The following is a 23808-nucleotide window of genomic DNA, read 5'->3' as shown; positions in this document are numbered from 1 at the left end:
CAAAATAAATAGGGTTGGGACCAATTTTTCACTGATGTCCTAAACGGCAAAATTTGTCAGTGCATCTGTGCTGCACCCGTAGAACAAAGAGCCAGCACACAGCATCAGCACCATTTAAACCCCTGCCCCTCTCCAATCCCGATTTTGAGGGGGGTCTGAAATAACGCATAGACCTGGTCCCAGCCCCTCATTCAAACAATTCACAAGGCCCGCTGAACAATGCAGCCCTACGGGAGCCTTCCAAACGGGTAGCTCTGAACCAGTGATACTCACACACACCACCCTGCCTGAATTGCAGGCCCCATTTCACAGATGGACTCTGCAAGGTTGTTTTCAGAGATGGAAAAAAAAAAGCTGCAGTTGACCATGGAAGTCAGTAAACAGGCTGGGGCGCTGGTGTGCTCCGAGAGAGCCAGCCCTTTCCCAATAGACCCGCCCCTTCAAAAGGGCCAAGTTTATACTGTCCAGAATAGGCCTGCCTGCTGCAGGAGCAAGGTGGGAGAGTTCACAATGGAGCCCAAGAGTTGCTCCATGAGAACGCTGCAGTTTTCAGCACCATGGACAAGACTCAGGGACACACAAGGCTCAGCAAGTTAGGCAGGTGGAGGGGCTTGCAGGCTTTACTATAAAGAGCTTCCGGGAGGGCTGCTGGAATCTAGGTCCAGATCCTTACAAGTATTCAGGCTTATGGAGCCAGGCCTTGCTCCCTAGGAAGAGTGCATGTAGGGTTGGGTTGGTGGGGTCCATGTGCAGAGGGGGTCACCAGTGGGAGGCTAATCATAGAATCATATGCATCTGAAGAAGTGAGGTTCTTACCCACGAAAGCTTATGCTCCCAATACTTCTGTTAGTCTCAAAGGTGCCACAGGACCCTCTGTTGCTTTTCATAGAATCATAGAATCTCAGGGTTGGAAGGGACCTCAGGAGGTATCTAGTCCAACCCCCTGCTCAAAGCAGGGCCAATCCCCAACTAAGTCATCCCAGCCAGGGCTTTGTCACGCCTGACCTTACAAACCTCTAAGGAAGGAGATTCCACCACCTCCCTAAGTAACCCGTTCCAGTGCTTCACCACGCTCCTAGTGAAAGTTTTTATTAATATCCAACCTAAACCTCCCTCACTGCAACTTGAGGCCATTACACCTTGTTCTGTCATCTGGTACCACTAAGAACAGCTGAGCTCCATCCTCTTTGGAATCCCCTTTCAGGTAGTTGAAAGCTGCTATCAAATCCCCCCTCACCCTTCTCTCCTGCAGACTAAACAATCCCAGTTCCCTCAGCCTCTCCTCGTAAGTCATGTGCTCCACCCCCCTGATTATTTTTGTTGCCCTACGCTGGACTCTTTCCAATTTTTCCACATCCTTCTTGTAGTGTGGGGCCCAAAACTGGACACAGTACTCCAGATGAGGCCTCACCAATGCAGAATAAGGGGAATGATCACGTCCCTCGATCTGCTGGCAATGCCCCTACTTATACAGCCCAAAATGCCATTGGCCTTCTTGGCAACAAGGGCACACTGGCTAACAACCAATCTAGGCAGCGGGATCATACTGTGGAGGTGATTTGGGTTGGCAACTAGCCTCTTTGTCCTGGTGTGTGCGCCTGTCTTTCCCAAGCATGCACACAATCTCTGTGGGGCAATAGATCTCTCTACCTGCCTGGCAGACCCCACTCCCTTCCCCACTCCTACAATCTCTTGCTTCTATCCCCTCCAGCAGGGAAATCTCTTCACCGAGAACCTGGCCTGAAATTCCTTTACAAGAAAACCTAAAAGTCACAGGATTGACTATGATTAACAGGAGCTCCGTTGTCATGGTTTTCTCCCCTAACATCCAGGGAGCTGTCTATTAGAAACCAACACTGTTTGGGCTCAGTCCAGCACCCACATCAGAAAACCACACCACACCTGGCACTATCTTGAGTCCCCTGATTAGTAGCTTCAGAGGAGCCAAGGGCCATGGAGAATGGCCTGACCTCCTGGGCAGGGTAGGGGCACACTGAAGGCTGTGGGGTCATTTCACTCCTGCTGCCAGTGCTTTACCTACTCTGGGCTGGAGAGAAGACATCACTATCCAAGGGTGTTGATTCAGCACCTTTCACCAGCACTACAAGTTCTCTACACCACACCCTGCTGCTAGTGTTTTTCCTTTAAGCCCCAAGGATGCAACAAATTGGAGGGAGGAGGGCCGTGGATGCCTTTACTGGCATCCTAATAGTATAACCGGCTTTGTCGATAATAAAAAGCTTTAATCTTTCTGAGCACTTCACAACTCTTAATGTACTTATCCTCACAGCACCTCTGTGCAGTAGGGCAGGGCCATTATCTGAGAGACTGAGTAACTTGGCCAAGGTTATTTACAGGCAGTCTGTGTCAGAGTATGGACGTGAACCCAGATCTCCCAAATCCTAGGCTAGTTCTCTAACCATTGGGCCATCCTCCCTCTGCTTATTTGATAGGGCTAATCTCAAATCAAGTAATGAGGCCGGGGAAAATAGGCTTGGTGGGATGCACACAGCTGAAGAACCTGTGTTCTGCACTGATCACTCTCTCAGAAGTGCTATGACAGAAAAAGGACGATTCAGGTTGGGCATCATGAATGGGCAAGACTTGCCTAGGAAGAGGCTGGAAAAAAAAACTGGGGCTGTTTATGGTTGAGAGAGGAAACAAACCTATTGAATCCTTTCCTCCTCTGCTGAGCTCACCAAGAAAGGGAGCCACTGGAGTTTTGCAACAGGAAGACTTGGAGCTAGATTGAGATCCTAGCAACTCATTTCAGATGAGTGGGAGAGTGATAGCAACAACTTTTACTCTCCCAGCCTGGGCTGGGTTTGATCTTGCAACCTTAGTGAGAAAGAGTTCTCTCTCAGTAGTAATTCCCCAGCTCAGCCAGGCGCCTAAACCAACCCCCTGACCACAGGGGTTTGAGAGTCCAAATCTCAACTCCAGTTTTGAATATGGGCAGTATGAGTAGCCCAAGTCCCTTCTGATGAACCACGGAGCTGTAATTGGGGGATTTCTCTTCCCCTATTTACTGGGGGAAATTCTCTGGGCTGGGTGGTGCAGAGTGGCCGACTATGATCATAAATGATCCCTGAGAGCCATAAAAAAAATAAGTCTATGAAACTTTAGCACAGAACCCACGCGGAGGCCTTTTAGTCAATTTTGTCTGTATCTTAGCCTAATTCTGCTTAAAAACTGCTTAGATTAAAACAAAATGAAATAGCCCCTCAAAGCATAAAGATGAGTTCCTGCATACCATTGCTCATAGGGGCTAGCACTCGCTCGTGGATGCATTCCCACGGGAATCAAGGGCGCTGCGTGTCTGTACTAACCCATGTGAGTAAGTGGGCAAACCCTGGCCCTAAGTTAGTTGAACAAATGTGATCCACTCCAGGCAACAGCCATGGTGCATCTCCAAACACACACTAGACAGAAATCAAGTTGTTGGGAATGGCAGTTCCTGGCTGCCTTTCTCCTCCATTCTATTCCTTGCCATCCACCCCACTGCCTGCCTCCTCCTGCCATCGCGTTCTGACCCTTCTGACACTTGGCTCTAGCCAGGATGTAATTGGATGGAGAAAGGGAGATTTAGTTGATCAATTAGTGTCACATCCCTGAGTATATATGGTGCCATTACTGTATCACAGGCACCAAGCCTCCGCTATACTTCAAGGGAGATAATTATGGGTAATGAAATTTACCAATCCGTGCTGGAAATGTTTCAAATGCCAGAATGGCAACAGGTGGACTGGGAAAGAGATTGTCCTCCTGCATTTGTTTGCTCATAGGGAGCTCTAACTAATTAAATGGAACCCCCATAATCTCCAAGTCCCCTTCCACAGCTTTACCCATCCCACTGCCTCCTCCCCAATGAATTTCAGGGCTGTCGGGGAGCAGGGGGTTCATACCACAAACATAAAACCAAGGCCAATGATTCTGAACCTGCCTGCTTACAGTCTAGCAGGCTGCAACTCAGCGGGCTCTTTAAGTTACTTCTGCCCAGCTCTGCCTGATCTGGGAGCAAAGCCTTTCAAATAAAGAAAACTTGAAACAAAAACCTTCATAACAAAGGGTCCTTTTCTTTCCCAGGGACCTTGGCAGGGCTGCAGCTTTCCAGGGCTCCTCCATGGCTTGAGACCAAATTGGTCTGGACTCTATCTCCATTCTCCTGGCTCAGAAGAGATTAGCCAGCAACTCTCTCCCCCACCATAAGGGGAACTGGCAGATTATATACCGCTCTGCTTCCCAGATCTTGCCCTGATTGGCTGAGAGAGAGAGAGAGCGAAAGAAGCCTTGCCCCACCCCACACTAAAAAGCTCATAGTCCTGGGCCCTAAAAGGAACAGTGACCTCATTTTTTCCCCCAGACGCCAACTGTTATCCCTGGATCATTTCCTCTCTCCCAGCATCTGCCTCTGTTGTTCCTTTGGCCTCTGCTTGCCCCAGAATTCCTGAAACATGGTAACCTGGCCCCGAGACTTCTCTATGTTGCCTTAAAAGGCAAGCATACCCCATTACTCAATGCCCTACTCATTTTAGGTAGGAACCCCTAGCTTCCTATTGATGTCCGTGGGATTTGTGGGAGATCGGCACCTCTGAAAGTCAGTTCCCTTTTATTTAGGTGCCTACATCTGGAGTTAGGAGCCTAACATTGGGTACCCAAGTTAAAATAGAAAGTTGGCCTCACTTCATATTACAGCTAGTCCGTAGAGAGTGAGTATTTCCAGAGACAACTTCTTAAATGAAAGATTTCCCCTGTTTTTCCAGTTTTGTTCATAGAAATTTTCCGTCTTTTGAATGGAAAAACTGAATTTTTGGGGTAAAAAATCAGAATATTTCAACAGAAAATATTTTTTTTTCCACAAAGAATTCATCCCATCCCCCCATACATATAAAAAAAGCCCTTTTAAAATGGAGAGAAAAATGTTTGAGTTGAAAAATGTCCCCAAGCTATACATCTAAGAAAGACCAGACACATGGGGCCTGGTTCCTCACAAAGGCCCCGGCCTGGGGGGCGTTTATTCAGAAAGGAAGGATGGGCTAGTGGTTCGAGTGTTCGACTGGAACGCGTGTCAGTTGCTTATTCTGCCAGACTTCCTGTGGGACCCTAGACAAGTCCGTTGGACTCCGTTCCCAATCAGTGATTGGAGAATAGCACTGTCGTACCCCATGGGTGTGGTGAGCCTCAATCCCTTAGGGAGAGTGAGGTGCTCATATACTATGATAAGGGGGCCGGAGAAAGCGTAGAGAGCAATTTATCAAAGCTGCCCAGACAAAAAAAAAAAAAAGGAACCAAAAGCCCCAGGTACAGGCTGAGTTCATCCCCAACCAAAGGGACTTGTCAAATCCAGGTCCACCTCAGCTTGCAGGAGAGAGATGGCCAGGAAACCCCATCTGTCTTTGTCCAGCTGAGGGGAGGCCCCCTCTGTTAGGATAGCAGGACCCAGCTGCTCTTCCAGGCTTCCCTCCGGGTATTATTTGTATTTCAGTCATGCCTAGAAGCCTCCCCCAAGATCAGGGCCCCCGTTGTGCGGCTGGGGAGGAGGTGAAGAACTCGGGTCTCCCGACATCCAGGCTAGTGCCCCATCCACTAGGGCAAGCCAGGAGAAGCTGCTGTGCTTTTTTAATCTCAGCCGGAGGCCTCTCCTTTCATACCCTGCAGGATTTGGGGTGTGCAGTCGGGCCCCGTGGGGGGCTGGCCCCCTGTGAGCTATTTTCTCCCCCCTGGACAGTGGCTGGCACTTTCCCAGTGAGTGGGTGATGCAGATTGTTTGTGGGCAGGTGGTGTGTGGACCTAGGCCCACGTTTATTGTCTAGTCAAGGGAGCTGACTCATGAATTATCGGCATACAGGCACTGCCATATCAGATCAGCCCAGTGTCTCATCTACTTTCCTGCTTCTGACATCGGCCAATGCCTTGCGCTTTAGAGGAAAACAAAAGAGGAAACAATCTCTTTCCACTCCTAGTCCCATAATGCATCTGGCCAGTGGTGCAATGCAGTATATGGTGGGGAGGAGGGGGAGGGCAGGTTCCTTCCTGACCCTGTCAGCACTCATTGTAGGCCCTGAAGCATGAAACTGGTTTGGCCCGATTGTTATCTTTACTTGCATAGATACAAATAGTAATGGTTCAAAATATGGAAGGGAGCATGGTCTAAAGAGCGGAGGAGGAGCCAGGGTTCTGCTGTGACCAGGTTTAGGAGACCCTGTGCGGTGATTCCGGCAGCTCAGTTCGAGCATGTCAGCCTGGGAATTAGAAGACCAGAAAGCGTCACTGGTCTGTCGGTGTCCAGCAGCCTCTGCTGAGAGGCCCCTATAATCATTACAACCACATCCTGTCTCCTCTCTATTACGAAGGATGCTACAGGTTCTATTCCAGGCTCTGCTACTGACTCCCAGTGTGACCTTGGGCAAATCACATCCCTGCTCAGTGCCTCGGTTTCCCCATCTGGAAAAGGGGGATAGTGGTTCCAGTCTATTTCTCAGAGAGATTGTGAGGCTTGGTTCGCACCTGTTTATGAAGAGCTTTGAGACTTGGATGAAAGGTGCATAGAATTAATGTGGTGGGGTGTGGGGCTGTATGGCTTGTGGGGACAGACAGACAGATCGGGGGGGGAGGGATCAGCCATTGGGCAGGGAGATGGAGGGGGGCATATTGGTTTTCATTTGCTCAGTACATGGAACTGTCCATGTGTTATTAGGCCTGGTTGTCTCTCCCTGGCTCTGAGTAACTGGAGCCCAGCGCAGAACTGGCTAAGGGTCACCCCCCCCCATGCACCCATTGGTTTCACTGAGGTCAGGGTCAAATTCAGCCCCACAGAGGCTCCACCTTGCACCCCTTGGGGGACCGCACAGCCATGGCCTCTTGCCCCCAGGAAGGGGCCCTCCTTTGCTTGCCGAAGAGGCGGCTTCTCAGCCCCCCCTAACCCCCCCATGTACTTTTCTCCCCTGGCTGGGGCAGGGGCCCAGGTGCCCGATGAATCATTGGCCGACCCTGCGGGTGGCTGAGGGACGCCAGAGCGAATTAGCATCAGCGCGGGGAAGGCAGAGCATGAACCAGCTGGGGGGGGGGGGCGCTGAGGGGAGGGGTTGCCATGGCAACTTGTGACTGGCACATGAGGGTGGTGGGGGGAAACGCATGTAAAATGCTGAACAGAAATAATCTGGGAGCACGAGGGGCCGCGGGAGCCTGGCCTGGCCTGGCTTTCTGCCTCCGCGGCGTCCTCGGGCTTGCTCTTGATTAACCCCACCTGGCCGCCTTGCTTTTTTGTGTGTGGAGTCTCGCTCTCCCTGGCTTTCTCTCTTCCCCCCTCCCCCTCAGGCTGCTATAGCTAAGGGAAAACTGAGCCCCAACCCCCCCTTTCCTGCCCCTTCTCCTGAGGGTTGGGCAGCGAGGAGTCCCCGCCGTTGGAGAGGCCAGAGATCAAATTCCCTGCTGTTGTAACCCCATTTGCACCAGCAGAAGATGGGGCCTGGGAGACTGCGGCTTTGTCCGCAGCTGGCAGCGAGCCCCCCCGCATGGGTAGCCAGACTCGCGCTAACTCTGCTCAGGCCAGCTAAAAACGGCGGCGTGGATGTTGCGGCTCGGGGCCGCTCAGGCGCTCACGCCTCCCCCTGCCCTCTGGGTCTGCACTTAGATGGCTCCAGCAGAGCCAAACCCTGACGTTCCTCTCTCTAGCTTGCAATTCTGCAACCCTGTGGCACCTTCCGGCCATGGATCCTCCCACCCACCTTCCCGGTCCCCTACTCCTCGCCACTAAGGCCTCGTGACCCCACTGCAGTAAAACCAGAGTCTCCCGGCCCTTCGGCCAGCTCGCTACGCTTCCCGTTAACAGAAGCATGACTCTCCTTCCTTACCCAGTAGGGGCACCTCTTCCTCCCCCCCAGCTCGGCTGGCAGCCCGGGTGCAGGGCTGCCCGCTAGGTCATGGGACATGGCTGGTTTTGTGGCAGAAGGACAGCGGATGTGCACATCGCAATGAGACGAAGCGTCGTTTGGCTCCCCTGCTTTTTCTCCCAGAGATTCCAGCTGTTCCATGGAGGTCGTTTTGCTTTGTGTCGTGCCTGCCCCCTCTCAAACACACTGAAGCATGTGACTAATCCATTGGTTGCAACGGGGCTGTTCCCTGCGCATAAGGGAGGTTGCATCGGACTCTTCGCTCCCCTGTAGCATTTTCCCCCCAAGGAGTTCAGCGCTCTTTCGAGACCCAGATTGATTTCAGCTCTCACTACCTCCCGGTGGGGTAGAAAGGTACAACCACCTGCAGAATATAGATGGGGAAACTGAGTCACGGGGCGGTGCAGTGACTTACCCCAGGTCATGTGCCAAGCCACTGGATGGACCCAGGATTCCCAGTTGCCTGCTTTGCTACACCCTGCTTCCTTCCATCTCGTGTTCAGGGTACGTGGCCCCATCCGGCTGCTGATTGCTCATGGCTGTCGAGCTGCAGGAGGGCCAAGCATGTAAGTTGGGCACAGGGAGGAGGCGCTCTAGGGCTCCCTGAGTTCCCAAGAGCGTGGAGGAGTGAGAAACAGGACAGTGTAACAGAGGAATCCCAGCATGCATAGGGCGAGGCCGGCTAGATGCCTAGCCCAGCCCTGCAGCTGCCACAACAGCAAAAGACTCACCACCCTGGGCACCTCACTGGGCGGGTACGATGCCCCCTTGCCCATGCAGAGGGCAGGGGTGTGGGAGCCAGGAGGAATGACGCAGGCAATCGTCCTGTGTGCTTCCTGGCATGTTCTCCCTAGCACCCTCTGTCCCTGGCAAACAATACGAAGCAGCTGAGCTCGGCGAACCAAAGCAAGGATGCACTGGTTGTCTACGCCAGTGGTAAAGGCTTGGCACCTGCCCCAGATGAAAGGCTCAGAGCACCCCCTGCCAAAGTCAAAAGAACTGTGGCATAAATGCAGGGCCCAGCCTTTCCAGACCGCGCCTCCCTGCCGGCACCCGTGTGACCCTCTGGATAGCGAGCAAGGAGAGCAGAGCAAGCAGCCCCTGGGTGGCTGCTCCCATGTCGGCCTGACGGCCTCTCAGAGCTGGATAAGGATCCAGCCACATCCAATTCTGAATGGGGGTGCCACGGCCTGCAGAGCCAGCGCTCCCGGCCCTGCGGCATCAGTGAGTTTTCTCAGTTGCTCCTCCTGTCTCTTGCTTCTCCAATCGATCCGTGTTCCTGCCTTTCTCGAACCTGAGTCCATCCCAGCAGAGGGGAGCGCTCTGTGTCGCTCTGATAGTGATAGCTCAGCAGGGAGGAGACGCTGGGGCTGGCTGTAGGGGGTCCCACTGCATTGCAGACAAAATTACCATGGCAACACTCGCCAGGAAGATGCTGCACGGAGGCAGAGTCAAACTGAAAGGAAAGGGGGGGGGGGGGGGGGAGATGAAATCAACTCCAGGCTTCTTTGGGGTGTCCTCTCCCATCTCACTCTCTGGCCCCGCTGCAGGCAGTGGGTTTCACTCCCCTCCTCCTGTAAGAGTTTACGGGGGAGAACTGGCTCTACATTTGCTTCCTCTCAAAAGGAAATAAAATTGTCATCCAGGGAGCAAGATTCTCCCATATTCAGTGCTGGTGGGAGGGCAGGTGGGTGGGGGACCCAGGTCCGATAACAGGCCCCTTCTCCAGCCTTGCAAAATTGCCCTGACGGCTGGCCAGCCCAGGTATAAAAATCTCTTCACCTGCCCTTTGCCTTGGTGACAGTGGAATATTGAATGGTGTGTGACTTGCCCATCAAAAGGAGTTACTAGCCCCAGGCAAGTAGGATTTGGAAGGTACTGGGTTCCGGCACCTTCCAAATTCTACTTGGCACCAATGTCTGTGTCTGTTTATTTACGAGCAGGATCTGAACCTTTGCTGAGACTGGGAAATGTTCCCCCGTGTTTTGGCGTCTTTGCTCTTCTGCGTGATTAGGGTTCCGGTGCTGGACTGGAGCGGCTCTGCTCTGCACAGACGCCCTGTGTCTCAGCACTTCAGTCCCCCAGCAGTGCAACGGGGTGATAATCCTCCCCCGCCCCGCGGATGGTTTGCGAAGAGACGCTCATTGTTTGTGTGACACTCTGGGATGAGGGGGTCAGGGCCACATATGTACCAAAAGAGAGGGGTAGTCAGTGCCAGGCATACACAGGCTGTTCTGATGAGAATTCCAGGTGCTAAATCTGGATCTTGACACCCCCCCCCCACACACACACACACCAGGGTTTGGATCAGGGCTTTCAGTTCAGCCCATTATACTCACCATTTGCAAAGTTTAGACCTGGATTTCGGACGATTTTGGACATCCCTCCGGCTCCAGCGATTTGGTTTAGATCCAGCTTGGCTTTTGCCCAACGCCAAAGTTTCTGGGAGTTTAGTGCAGCATCTGAACCAAATGGGGGACTTTTGGAGGTTCCCCATAAAACTCCAGGGGGTTGGGAGAAGCCATCGACTGCAAGGGGGTTCAACCCAGCAGCCCTGGCTTTTATATGCAGAAAAACAGTTGTTGTGGCACAGGTGTGCTGTGGAGTTTTAATAGCATGTTGGGGGGAGGGGGGACAGAAAGAAAATGGTTGAGAATCCCTGCTCTATTGCAGGTATAATAGTGACAGCAGTCAGGAGTCCAGACACCTGGTGCAGGGTTGCCTGCTCATTGCTCCAGGTGAGAGGAGTTAGTTCATGATGGCCTCACTGATTGGCAGACAGGGAGGGGGCTCCCCAGGACTGGAGGGTCCGTACTGGGGTCAGACAGGGAGGGGCCTCAGTGGGGACAGGGCAGGTGCTGACGGGGTCCGTGCTGGGCTCACGTTTGCTCAGGCAGCGACACCTTTCTCAGTGAAGAGGCGAGTGACGACATGAAATCAGCCTGGATGGCTTTTTCTTTCTTTCTTTTTGCAAAGGTTGCATAAATCCCAGTGAATAATTTATCAAAGGCCCAAGAGCAGCGCGCCGGGAGATGGGGATCAGAACCTTGTGAGGGGGGTTCTCGCCGGGTGGAGTGCTTTGATTCTTTCATCTGCTATAAAGTGCCCCCCTCCCTTGGGGTCTGTAGGGCAGAGAGCGTTTCCCATTGGACAGAGCAGCCGCCCCCGCTCCCTCTCCCCTCCGGAGAAGGAAAAGGTCAGTTGTAAAGGGCAGGTAAACAGCAGATCTGAAGCATCTCAGCTTGAGCGTGATATTTCAGGGGAGCATTATCCATCATGTACCTGGCAGAGAGCTACAGCTCCCCTGCTGGGGAAGGGACAGGCAGGTGGGAGCGAGTGTTTGCTGGTCTCACTCCTTGGCACCATTACCTGCTGTGTTCCACCAGCCAGCCAAGCCACTGGGGCCTCCTGGCAGCTACGGGGAGTGAATTCCATCTCCTGCCGATTGCCCAGTACCAGCTGCTTTAGAGGAATCATAGAAATGCAGGTCTGGAACAGACCTTGAGAAATCATCTAGTCCAGCCAACTGTGCTGAGGGAGGACTAAGTATTATTCTAGCCCATCCCTGACAGGTGCTTGTCTAACCTATTCTTAAAAGCCTCCAGAGAGGGAGATTCCACAATCTCCCTAGGGACTTTGTTCCAGCTCTTAACTACCGTGACAGTCGGGAAGTTTTTCTAATGTCCAACCTAAACCTCCCTTGCTGCAATTTAAGCCCATTACTTCTTGTCCTATCCTAAGGGGATAAGAAGAAGAATTTATCTCCCTCCTCTTTAGAGCAACCTTTTCCATACTTGAAGACTGTTATCGTGTGTCTCCTCCTCCCCACCCCCATCTTCCCTTCTCCGGACTAAACAGACCCAATCTTTCCTCGTAGGTCATGTTTTCTAGGCCTTGCATCATTTTTGTTGCTCTCCTCTGGACTTTCTCCAATTTGTCCACGTCGTTCCCAAAGTGCGGGGCCCAGAGTTGCTAGCCGAGGCCTTACCAGTGCTGAGTAGAGTGGAAGAATTACTTCTCGCATCTTGCTTACCACACACCTCCTAATACAAGGCACAAGAAGCCCCTAGTGGATAATTCTGTGCTACTCTGTCCCCAGGAGAAGCTCTTTTCTAAGGCCCATCTGGCAGAGACTGGCCCATGCCCCCAAGCAGGATGTTCACAGCCCTTCCAAACAACTTGCTTTTACCCCTTGAATGTACCTCTCGTTAGCCACAGAAACACCCAGTCCTTTTGTTTAATCCTGGTGTGCCCTTGGCCCTCAGTTCGTTGACTCCATTTGAGTTTTTATACTGTGCTCCTCTCCATGGCATTTGAGTGCCCTAGGCTCTGGCAGTGCAGTGAGAGAGGGGACAAGCATCTGCTGTGTGTGGTTGATTTGTTCGTCGCTTCCTTCCTAGGGGGAAATTGCATGTGTTTTTCTTTTTTTAAATGACGATTGTTGTTTGTTTGCTGGGAGGAGCAAAGGCAGGTTGCTCTAGGAGCAGAAGGTGGCGAGATCTGCGGTGGTTCCTGACTGCTGGGGGAGTGCGTTCCAGTCCGGGAGGAGCCCCCGAGGAAGCTTGATCTCCTGCACAAATGAGCATTACCGTTTTGCCATCAGTTCCCTTGGGCTGCATTACAGTCGCACTTCCAGGCCCCAGCCAGGGATGGGGGCCTAGGCGCTGTACAAACGCAGTCCCTGCTGCAAAGAGCCATCTGCCACCTTGCATCAGAGCTCAAAGTACTTGGCAATCAATTAACCCTAAACCCCACCTCAGAGGGGGCTCTGGTCCTCCTCCCTTTAGAGATGGGGAAACCGAGGCACAGAGGGGGGCAGTGACTTGCCCGGGGTCGATGACAGAGCTGCAGATAGAACCCAGGAATTCTATCTTGCTATGTTCTTACTCTAAGCACTAGACATGACATCTCCCAGGACACCGCCTGGGTTGCCTGTCCCAGTAGGGTGATGTCATGTTGCATGGCCATGTACCATCAACCCTTGAAGGAGGAGGATGGGGGTGCAGGGAGCATTGTGCTGATGGCTCTCTGCCATCTTGCTGTCCGGGAGGGGGGAGTTTCTTTACTTGCGATTCCCCAGCCTGGCTTATCTGTGCGTTTGCTTCCAGACGGCGGCCCCAAGAAGCTGCGCAGTAACATCCGGCGGAGCACGGAAACCGGCATTGCTGTGGAGATGAGGAATAGGGTCACGCGGCAGGGCAGCCGGGAATCGACCGACGGCAGCACCAACAGTAATAGCTCCGATGGCACGTAAGGCCCAGGGCACGGGGCGACCGGCCCTTTCCTGCCTGGGACCGGAGGGGAGGGGAGCAGGGCGCAGTCAGCGAGGCGCAGAAGCCCAGCTGCAGTTCTCCTTCCAGAGCAGGCCCTCGGTCTCTCCCAGTGGGTTGGAGGAAGCACGTAATGCCCCAAGGCCGCTCTCCTCGCAGGGGGAGGATGAGGGCGGCTCTGCTGCTCTCCCACTCCCACACGGGGCACAGCTTAAGAGCAGGGCTAATGTCAGCCCTCCTGGTGCCCCAAATCAGACCGAGCCACTGGGCCTCCTGGTGGTGTGCAGAGCCAGAGCTCTCAGTCCCGGCTGTCACCGGTGCCTACCAGTATCAAGCCAATGCTCTGTGACAGAGCCCCACAACCCCTTGGGGTGATGCCTGCCTGGCTTTCAAGCACCCCAGATCCCTGGGCACAGAGTGTCAGATCAGTCTGAAGTTTCCTCGTGCTGAGTTCACAGGGTCCTGTAAAAATCAGAGGTAGCGACGGTCCACTTGGGGCTGTCTCCTCCAGGGCAGGGTGGTTCCCTGTAGAGTCTCCTGTGCTTTGTCCAGCCGCGTTTCTAATCCGTACGCGGTGGGTATCCTACCAGTGCCCTGGGAGGGTCCGTTCTGCAGCTGACGTCACTGTCAGGAAATGGTAAGGGAGGTTTGGTTAATTCATGTTGGCTCAGTGCTTTGAGATCCTCGTGCAAGGCACATTATCTCTGTGCAAAGAACTATTGGCTGGGAAATCCAGTGCTTTCCGGGGGCTTGTCTCACCCGTACTGTCCCTTCTCCTCTCTCACCACCCCCCATCCCCTTATCTCAGATTCATTTTCCCCATGACCCGGCTGGGAGCTGAGAGCCAGTTCAGTGACTTTTTAGACGGGCTCGGGCCGGCGCAGATTGTTGGCCGGCAGACACTGGCGACGCCTCCGATGGGTGAGTGCTCACAGCTGGAGCGGGTGGCCCAGCCAAAGGGACGAGGGGAAGTTGTTACACTGGATTGGGCTCCAAGCCCTGTGCCCGGCCCGTGTCTCCTAGTGGATGGAGGCGAACAGCCGGATCTCGCTGCCGGACCTCCGGTGACTGGCACCAAGGTCAGACTCAGCCCCTGACCCTGCCTCCCATGGGGTTAAGGGAAGTGGGTGTCTGTGACCTGCCTGGTGGAACCTGGGCTGGAGTCAGGGAACTGATGCGCACTCCAGCTGAGCGAAATGCTGGGGACACAGCTGCCTGCTGCTCGACGGTTTGGCTGGACGACAGGAGCCAGGCGGCTTTGTTGTGTGCGGAGCCCACGTCCTCCATCCACCCTGCGCGAGAGGGGAAGGGACTGGAGCAGTGAAGTCAGACCCACGAACCGGCCCTCGTCTGAGAAGGGCACCGGGCTCCGACAGGGACTCACTGAAATAGCAGTAATAGGCCCTGCTCCTGCTGCCTGGGGTCTCTCCAACCTGAGCAGCTGCGGAGCCCCCAACCCACTGCCCAGCTTGCCGAGACCTCCAGCTGTCTCACCCCTGCCCCGCTGAGCCCCACCCACGCTGCACACAGGCCGTTGGCTGCAGTGCCAGGGGCCTGTCCACACGCCCATCAGTCCTTTGTCCAGCCGCGGAGGGGACCCAGCTTGGTTCCACGGGGAGCAGGCCGAGCCAGCCTTCTGGGGGTGGGGGGGGAGCTGAAGACACAGGGACAGGTCTCATCCCTGTGGAATAAGGGGGCATGTGACCCCAATGGCGTTAACCCTTTCATTGCCAGGCTGTGCTGGCATCTCAGCTACACCTTTTAACAGAGTTCAAATGGACCGCTGAGGATTGCTCTCCAAGGCCTGAAGCGAGACCATTTTAACGTCCCAGCTCTGCCCCAGAATGAAGGAGGGACCCAGCCCAAAACAACAGGCGGGGAGGCCCGATGGGGTTCGTTTCTCTCACTGGGGCAGGTTGGGATTTGAAAGGGACCCAAGGGAGCTAGGAACCCAAATCCCAGTTTCATAACCTGCCATTGCCAGGGCCACTAACAAACCAGCAGCAGTGCAGGAAGGGCAGCGAGGTGTCCGGGCCTGGACACGAGTGCCAGAGGAGCAGACAGGTGGCCCCTTTGGCTACAGAAGAGAGTGCAGATTTCGGGTATGCATGTGGCAATGCCCAGATACTGCACAGAGACCCGTCCTACCCCAGTGAAGTGTTCCATAGCTGGGATTTCTCTTGAGATGTTCAGCTGGGTAGAGCACCGTGCTGGGACAACGACTGCAACTGCAAACGAGGGGAATGCCGGCCTTATTCTGTATAAAAGAAAACCATTCTTTCAGATTGAGTGAAGCAGGCCCTTTTCTCTATAAGCCCCTGTCCTAAGTTCCATAGTGCCTTTGAGTCAGGTTTAAAACAAATACAAGGAAGTTCTTCTTCACGCAGCGCACAGTCAACTTGTGGAACTTCTTACCTGAGGAGGTTGTGAAGGCTAGGACTATAACAGCGTTTAAAAGAGAACTGGATAAATTCATGGAGGTTAAGTCCATTAATGGCTATTAGCCAGGATGGGTAAGGAATAGTGTCCCTAGCCTCTGTTCATCAGAGGATGGAGATGGATGGCAGGAGAGAGATCACTTGATCATTGCCTGTTGGTCCACTCCCTCTGGGGCACCANAAGTTCCATAGTGCCTTTGAGTCAGGTTTAAAACAAATACAAGGAAGTTCTTCTTCACGCAGCGCACAGTCAACTTGTGGAACTTCTTACCTGAGGAGGTTGTGAAGGCTAGGACTATAACAGCGTTTAAAAGAGAACTGGATAAATTCATGGAGGTTAAGTCCATTAATGGCTATTAGCCAGGATGGGTAAGGAATAGTGTCCCTAGCCTCTGTTCATCAGAGGATGGAGATGGATGGCAGGAGAGAGATCACTTGATCATTGCCTGTTGGTCCACTCCCTCTGGGGCACCTGGCATTGGCCACTGTCGGCAGACAGGATACTGGGCTAGATGGACCTTTGGTCTGACCCGGTACGGCTGTTCTTATGAGTCCTAAGGATCCCACTGCCTATATGCAGCAGCCCCGCAATGCAGCCACCTCTGGGGTGGAGGGCAAGGAGGGCAGAAAGCGTTCTTCAGAACAGTGGTGGGGTGATTTCTGAGGAAGGGCAGAACAAAACTCCTTCCCCAGGCTCAACAGGCTCATCGTTTATGTGCGTGCAGAACAGACAGGCCTTTGATTTGATTTTTAAGGGCAATGGTAAGCGGGGGGAGGGGTGTGGAATTTCACATTTTCATAACCCGCCTTGTTTTCTTTTAAATCAAAATTCAAAATTTCCATTCAAGATTTTTTGCCCCAGATTTTGAAGGTTCAAAATACAGCTGGTGGAAATGTTCCAAAGACCAGTAGTCGGCGTGGTGCTTGTTTTCCACCTCAGCAGGATGCAGGGTGGAGCTGAGCCTGGGCAGGGCGGGGGGCAGATGTTTAATGCCTAATGCTTAACCCTCCCCTCCTGCCTTAAAAAAACACCATGAACAAACTGACCCTGAGCCTGGTGTAAATCAGAGTAACCCCTTTAAAGTCAATTGAGTGTCACTGGTGTGAGGGAGATCTGAATCAGACCGGCTGCATTTAAAGTACGTTCCTGGCTTTTCTATAGCAAGTTTGGGGCCAGCGGGAGAAAGGAGGCATTTTTCTTCTCCTTAAGGCCATCGATGTGGGAGAGGTCAGTGTTTCTCAATGACCGCTGCGTGGACCGGTGCCAGTCCCTAAGATCTCCCTGACACAGTTTAGGAAGGCAGCAAGCCGGACCCTGGTATCGAAGAGATTGAGAAACACTGGGATAGGTGACACCCCCAAACCATAACTCCCCACCCCCGGGATTTGAGACCCTACCTTGCTCTCAGCTCATTCTCTCTGTCCTCATCCCCCCATTTCTTATGGTGTCCCCTGCTCTGAGTCCAACGCGCTTCTGAAATGCAAAGTGTGTCTCAGAATGTCCAAGTTCATCTTGTTTCTCTTAAACTCCGGCGTGACACCAACAGCCCCCCCATCCCTTCGCGCCGATCCCCGCTCCCTCCCCCGGGCCGCGCTGGTGCAAGGGGTGCAGGCTGTAGGCCAGTCACACACCAGTGGAGCGACGGGGACCTACCTCCGTGCACATCCCAAGGGCTGTACCTACTGGGGCTGCTGCAGACGACGTAAGTGGGAGACCGAATCTGTGTCGTGGGCTTAAAACAACAACAAAAGTTCATTGTCTTTTGTTTTCCTTCTGGTTTCTTTCTTTCTTTCTTTCTCCATCCGTGGTGGTTTCTGTTGTTCATGTCGTTCTTTCTTTCTCCATCCGTGATGGTTTCTGATGTTCATGTCGTTCTGGGCTTTGCCAGCCGAGTTGCCACATCCTCACACCACAAATCACATAGTCTTTGCTTTCCCTTTTTCTTTAACAAACCCACCCGCTTTCATTGGTATTTCATTTTCTCCTTTGGCACCTAATGCTTGAGAATACGCTTTCCTCAGCTGCCCTCTGCTGGCCAACATTAGGAATAACCACCACGGTCATTCTTCCAAGGGAGCCGCGGAGGCAGCTTGAAGGCGTAATTCAACCTGAGCGTTTTAAAAGAGGGTAGGGGAGAGGCATCCGGGTGGAGAACTTACTAATTTACTTACTGACAGAGGGAAGATTCAGTGTTTGTAAGCAGAGGGCTGGGGCTATCCTTGGAGATGCTACTGTAAAGTGTACGACGTGGAATCTGGGCCATGACATGGGCCCATCAGAAATACCCTTGAGCCCGGCACAAAAGGACACGGACCATCTCTAGGGATGCTTTCATGGGACTCAGAAAGGGCTGGAGGAACTGCACTATAGGCAGGGAAATCGCCCACCCCCCTTTGAAAGGAACTAGTTGCTGGGTACTCAGCCAGGCTTGGGCCTCCTAAACCCAGGGTTGTGAGTTCAATCCTTGAGGGGGCCATTTAGGGCTCAGGGGCACTGATGCTAGAATGGAGATGATACCCAACTCTCTCCACCTCCTCAACTGCTTCTTGAGGCAGCCACACTACGTACGTGCCATGCTGAGGAACTCCCCTTCCCAAGGCATGGCTCTGGTTAATCCTAGCATGGGGAAACCTCCCGAAGGGCTGATTCAGGGTTCAGAAAAGGCGTATCTCACTGTGGCCTGACAGATACGAAAGTACATGGACAGCGAATCGAGTTGTCGGAGAAGCAGGAGGAAAAGGCTCTCTCTTAAACCGGGCCGGGGGGGAGGGGGGAGCCTCATTTTTAAAATGCTACGGCCTGATTTCTAGAGGGTACAACTCAGCTGTAGTTGTGGACGCTTAGAAATTCTGCAGAGCCAGCCACTGATGTCTCACTAGTTGTCCCAGTGCCGTGACAGCACACTCAGACGGGCACTCAGGTGCATGAAGCCCATTGCATGTCGCTCTTCTCTGAATTCTCTCCCCTGTTTCTATGTTGTTCTGGTAACAAGGTGCCCAGAATTGAGCTCCGGGTCCTAGACATGTTCCCATCGAAGCTCCCTTGAGGACGGGGTTAGATGGCTCTCCTGTGATGTCCTGTCTTCTCATCAGTTGCATGTTCTTGTTACTTTCGTTTTGCTGTGCCCCCCTGTTGCAGCGGTTTTAAGACACCGGGTGCTCTGGGACTTGCTCTGCAATGCACCTGGTGCTTTAGAACAAGGTCCTCCGAGCAAGGGTGCAGAGGACAGTGGAAGCTGCGGGCGAGTAACGAAACGACATGGATGCTAATGGGGGGTGGCCATTTGTCCCTGACACAGAATGGGGCTCGCTAGGACCCCTGATTCTCACCTCTCCCCTTTTGTCCTAGGCGATGTCCACATTGGGATGATCGATAGGAGCGGGCAGCTGGAGGTGGAGGTGATCCAGGCCAGGGGCCTCACCCCAAAGCTGGGTTCCAAGTCCATCCCTGGTAGGTATCTGTGCCAAGAAGCCTTAAGGAAGAGGGGTCCAGGAGCTTTGGGAAGGTGTGCGGGGGAGGAGGGGTTAATGCCTCCATTTTGCTCTTGATAGCGTTGCTTTATGATACACCCCAATAACAAGCAGATGCCCCCCCCAGTCCCTTGGGGCTCCCCCTCCAGTCGTGCAATGGTTAGTCCCTTGGGTCTGGCTCTGCCTGGAGTGGGCAGCCAAGGGGTGGGCTGGCTGAGTGCACCCACAGAGCCAGGCATTAGCACACAGTAACCCCGGGCCAGGGGCAGTTCTGGTTGTTCTACAACCGACCCACTAACACAAAACCTACCCAGCAAGGAAGTGAAAAGTCAAGGCTATCAGCACAGCACAGACCCTCTCCTCCCGGCCCCCCACAGACATGGCCCTCACCACAAAATGCACCACAATCCAGCGGGATGCCAGTCTTTCAGCACCCCTTCCCGAAATTCCTGCTGCCCATTCTCCCCCGCCCCATCAACCAGATGAGACGTCCCTCCCCCTCCCTTCTGCATAGCTCTGGGAAACTACAACACAGGGCTTGGGGAGGGGGTCCTGGCAGGCCAGCATCCCTGTGGGAGGCAGAGCTCTGGTTGAGGTGTGTTCCTGGCAGTGTGTGCCTGGATTTCCCCCGCCGTAGATGAGGCCCAGTGCCCAGGGGATTCTGCTGAGGATATTCACAGCTGGTTTGCATCTGTGCTTCTGTCTCTTTTCCAATGCAGCGACCTATGTTAAAGTTTATCTGCTGGAGAATGGGACCTGCCTGGCCAAGAAGAAGACCAAGATGGCCAAGAAGACCTGGGACCCATTCTACCAGCAGGCGCTGCTCTTTGACGAGGGCCCACAGGGCAGAGTTTTGCAGGTGAAGTAATCCCTTTTCAAGGGGAGGTGGGCAAAGACCACTTCTTAAAGAGAAAGTTGGATATCTTTGAGGAAATGCCCCCAGCAGCGGGTGCCAGATCCCCCCTATTCATTGCCTGTAAAGAGACGCAGTCAAACATCTGGTCTTTGACTGGGGGAGTGGATCCATGAACGCTTCATTTGAGGGAACTGGAAGTCTGGACTCCTGGGTTCCATCCCCAGCTCTGCCCCTCACTTCCTCCCTGACCGTGGGAACTCCCTTCCCCTTTCTGTGTCACTCCTTGGCACCAGAGGGCAGTAGTTCCTGCCGTATCACGCAGGGGCATGCGGAGACCTCATTCATGGAGGTTTGTAAAGTGCTTTGAGATCCTGGGCTGGAAGGGACTTTTGACTTTTCCCTCGATCCAGTTGCACACATCATTTGCCATAGGGCCCACACCTTATAGATGGCCAAGATGGCTGTGAGCTGAGGGTGACATCAGCATCCAACTGGGTGAGCATTAGGCTGACCGAGGGAGAGCTCAAATGTTGAAGATGCGGAGATCCTGTGGCTCCCATTGGAATTGCAGGTACCCAGCACTTCAGAGAGGCAGGTCTTGAACTGTATATGTTCATATTATGGTAGTGCCTCACCCAAGGGCAGGGCCTGTACAGACCGGGCGCCATACAGACCCTAAGAGATGTTCCTCGCCCAGAAACAGCAGGAAGCACCTTGCAGCCAAGATCTCACAATCTTTTCTCAGTGGGGTAACTCATCTTCACAACATCCCTGTGACATTAAGGCTATAATGCCCCATTTTGCAGGTCGGTAACCTGAGGCAGAGAGGGGTGACAGACTTGGTCATGGCTGCACAATTCGAGGAGTCAATGTCAGAGACGGCAATATAAGACCCCTGTTGTCTTGATTTTGAAATTCATTGCTCATGCCCCTAGCTCAGAGCCCCCCTCAGAATAACACCAGACACCTTTCTGGTGTGACCCACCTGGCTTCCCTCAGGTAAACGTTGGGGGTCCGGAGAAGAGTCCCAAGGTTTATATGATGCTCTGGGCACCAGTCCCCATGCATGGAGCCCAGCCTGGGACAGGTTCAATTTACCTAATGAGGGTTCTTCCCTGTAGGTGATTGTCTGGGGAGATTATGGCCGCATGGACCACAAGTGCTTCATGGGAATGGCGCAGATTGTCTTGGAAGAACTGGATCTCTCCAACATGGTCACAGGCTGGTACAAACTCTTCCCCACTTCCTCGCTGGCGGACTCCACCATCGGCCCTCTGACGCGTCGCCTCTCCCAGTCCTCTCTAGAGAGTTCCACAAGTCCTTCTTGCCCCTAAGGGGCAGGGCTCAGGGCATGGGTGGGAGGGAGGGAAGGAAACAAGCTGGCCTACCAAAACCTTTGGTGGAACGGCTGTAAATATTCTGTGTCTAGTTTGGTTTCATTTTTTTCCCCCCTCCCTGAAACGAGCTGCTCTCGACATGTTCCTCGCCAGCTGCAACGTTCCACCGCGCAGGCAGGGGACTTTAAACGAGAGGGGTGGGAAGGAGAAACAAGAACAAACTTGTAACGCAGAACAAGTGATGTGACTGACCGACAACCGTTCCCAAGACTGTTACCGCATCTCATCGAGTCATATTCGGAAAGGAGTCAAACAATGGACCATATTTCTCATCTGAACAGCTGGCGGGAGCGTCTTGGATCCGATTCATTCAATCCCACTGCAAGTAGCATGTTAACTCAATTTTGTTTTGCCTCCATTTTGTTTTCCTGATCGTTGAGGAAAAATAGCTTTTTTAAAAAAAAAAAGAAAAAGAAAAATGAATATATTCAGCACTACTACTTTTTTTAATGGAATGTAGCATCTTATATTATGTAGCCTGCCATGAGCTAATTGAAAACACATTCTCTCTCTGCAATATCTAGGAGGGACCCTCTCCCTACCGACAGGAACCATCCGCCAGTCACTTGCTGTTTTGGTAGATTCCTGACACAAATCTTGCAAGGTCGAGCAAGCAATCTGTTGATCACTTTTTTCTTTGGTAGCATGTAGCCTGTGACAAGTGACTCTGCCAAAGCAGTAGGGGATGAAAAAGGTGCATTTGATCTGACTGTTATTTAAGTGTATTATGATTCTGTCTTGATGTTCCACACTTTCAAATTATTTTGAAGGACCACCCCCAAGATGTAATAGATACCATGCCTCATACAACAGTTCCAACTAGGAGAAGGTGATGCAAAGGGAAGCTTGCAATGATGGTTGAATTGAACTCCTAGTCAGTCTCATCTTTGCTCATTCACCCCTAGGCGAGGTCCAACTTGTGGCTGAAAGGTTTCCACACTCAATTACTGAATTTCAGGGAGCAAACAGAGGGTGTGTCAGAACATATACTGTCCATAACCAGAAAGAAGGGTTGAATGCACCTTTTTCCAACCCTCGATTCATTGGTATGCTGCAGGGAAACATCTCAGTTGTATTCACTATGGATCTGGTGTAAGGGTGACAGATAGGTTACAAAACAAACTAGATGTTTTGAATTTATTACAATGATGAGTGTTTGTTTTTTGTTTTTTTAAAAAGCAGTATTCTGGTTCCCAAAGAGGACCAGTTCTTGTAGCAAAACCGAGAATTATGGAAGCTTTTTATGAAGGTGCCTAATGAAATTTGCTGAAAATACTCAGGGGAGACACCACTAGAAACTGCGGTTTCTTCATTAAAAAATAAATAAAAATTACACGATGACTGTCCTGAAGGATCAGTTTCCAAAACCAAGAGGTGGACGAGTGGTCAGACTGGAAAAGGACATGAGATGAATGGGGTATTTCTACCTAGCAGATATCTCTGGCCTTCAGTCTTTAATACCAATCAACCAAAATCAAGGTTGAGTGTTTGTTTTTATTAGTATTGATTGGCAAAAAGATAATTTCACAATGCACAGAGCACAAGGAACATCCTATGGTTCCTCCTGCGTCGTTAGCAAGGATGAACCAACTAGAACTTATTGCCGCAAAGAAACAAAAAAGTAAACCTGAAGGGTAAGAACTTTGCTATGAAACCATTCCTTCCACAAAATGGAAACTGCCAGTCCGCAATGTACTTACTCTTTGGTGGCGGTCTTATGTGACACAATCATCAAGTTTTCAGCAACTTTGTGTCAAGGAATTTCAGCTGCTATAAATGCACATTGAATTTGCAACTTCACCAAACCAAAATATCTTGGGACCACTGAGCGGGGACCAGACTGGATTCTGCTGACTGCAGATGGAGATAGGTCTGTTTGCTCCCCAGGATCTCATGTTTTTCTCCCAAGGAACCAGAGCCTGGTCTACTGTGGTGGAGGAGTGACTGTTCAGTACAAGCAATATACACTGATTTCCAAGTTCACACTTAAAGGCGGCCCTGCTGGTCCACCGTATGGTTTTACCTTAGAGCCGGAGTGGGTTATTTGAGGAAGCCCATTTTGTGCCCGGCTTATTGGAACTGGAAGAAGGTGATGACATGAATTTAGGTTCCTTCCAGAGCATGATTCTGTTACCTGATGTCCACCTTGGCTGGCTGGACTCGGTTTCTTTGCTCCTGAGTGTTGGATTTTTGAATACGTGGGAGGGCAGGTGTCTGAAGAGGACAAGCTTTCAAGGGAGTGATCTTCTCCTTCAGATGAACATCATCTCTGCTTTTGCTTTGGCCACTCAAGTATTAGAAGAAAAGAAAGGACAACCCAGCTTTTGTTTGCTGGACAAATTAGCAGGTCTGATTTGAGTTGGAAGTTGAGTTGAGTTGAGCATTGGGAGGTCAGCTTGGACAAAGTATGAAAGTTTGGTAGACGTCTTGCTCATTAACTTGGACTGAAGTAAGAAGGTTCTTTCCCTTTCCTCCAACACACAT

The 23808-nt window shown here is 52.3% G+C and overlaps 1 protein-coding gene across 3 annotated transcripts in view; it reads left to right on the top strand.

Annotated features, from left to right (window-relative positions):
• Window positions 1-23630, top strand: part of RIMS3 (regulating synaptic membrane exocytosis 3) — a 60542-nt gene extending 36912 nt beyond the window's left edge. For all 3 annotated transcript variants that reach the window (XM_034753979.1, XM_034753980.1, XM_034753978.1), the window contains exons 3-7: window positions 13001-13142; window positions 13971-14083; window positions 18950-19051; window positions 19791-19930; window positions 21049-23630. In XM_034753979.1, the coding sequence (XP_034609870.1) occupies window positions 13001-13142; window positions 13971-14083; window positions 18950-19051; window positions 19791-19930; window positions 21049-21261 (710 nt within the window). In that variant the 3' untranslated portion in view covers window positions 21262-23630. The remainder of the gene's footprint in view (window positions 1-13000; window positions 13143-13970; window positions 14084-18949; window positions 19052-19790; window positions 19931-21048) is intronic.
• The last annotated feature ends 178 nt before the right edge of the window (window positions 23631-23808 follow it).

Source organism: Trachemys scripta, chromosome 20 (genome assembly GCF_013100865.1).
Source record: "Trachemys scripta elegans isolate TJP31775 chromosome 20, CAS_Tse_1.0, whole genome shotgun sequence".
In the NCBI taxonomy this organism is placed as follows: domain Eukaryota; kingdom Metazoa; phylum Chordata; order Testudines; family Emydidae; genus Trachemys; species Trachemys scripta.
Note: the sequence above shows the minus strand (reverse complement) of the source record. Positions and strands in the feature narration are given on the sequence as shown.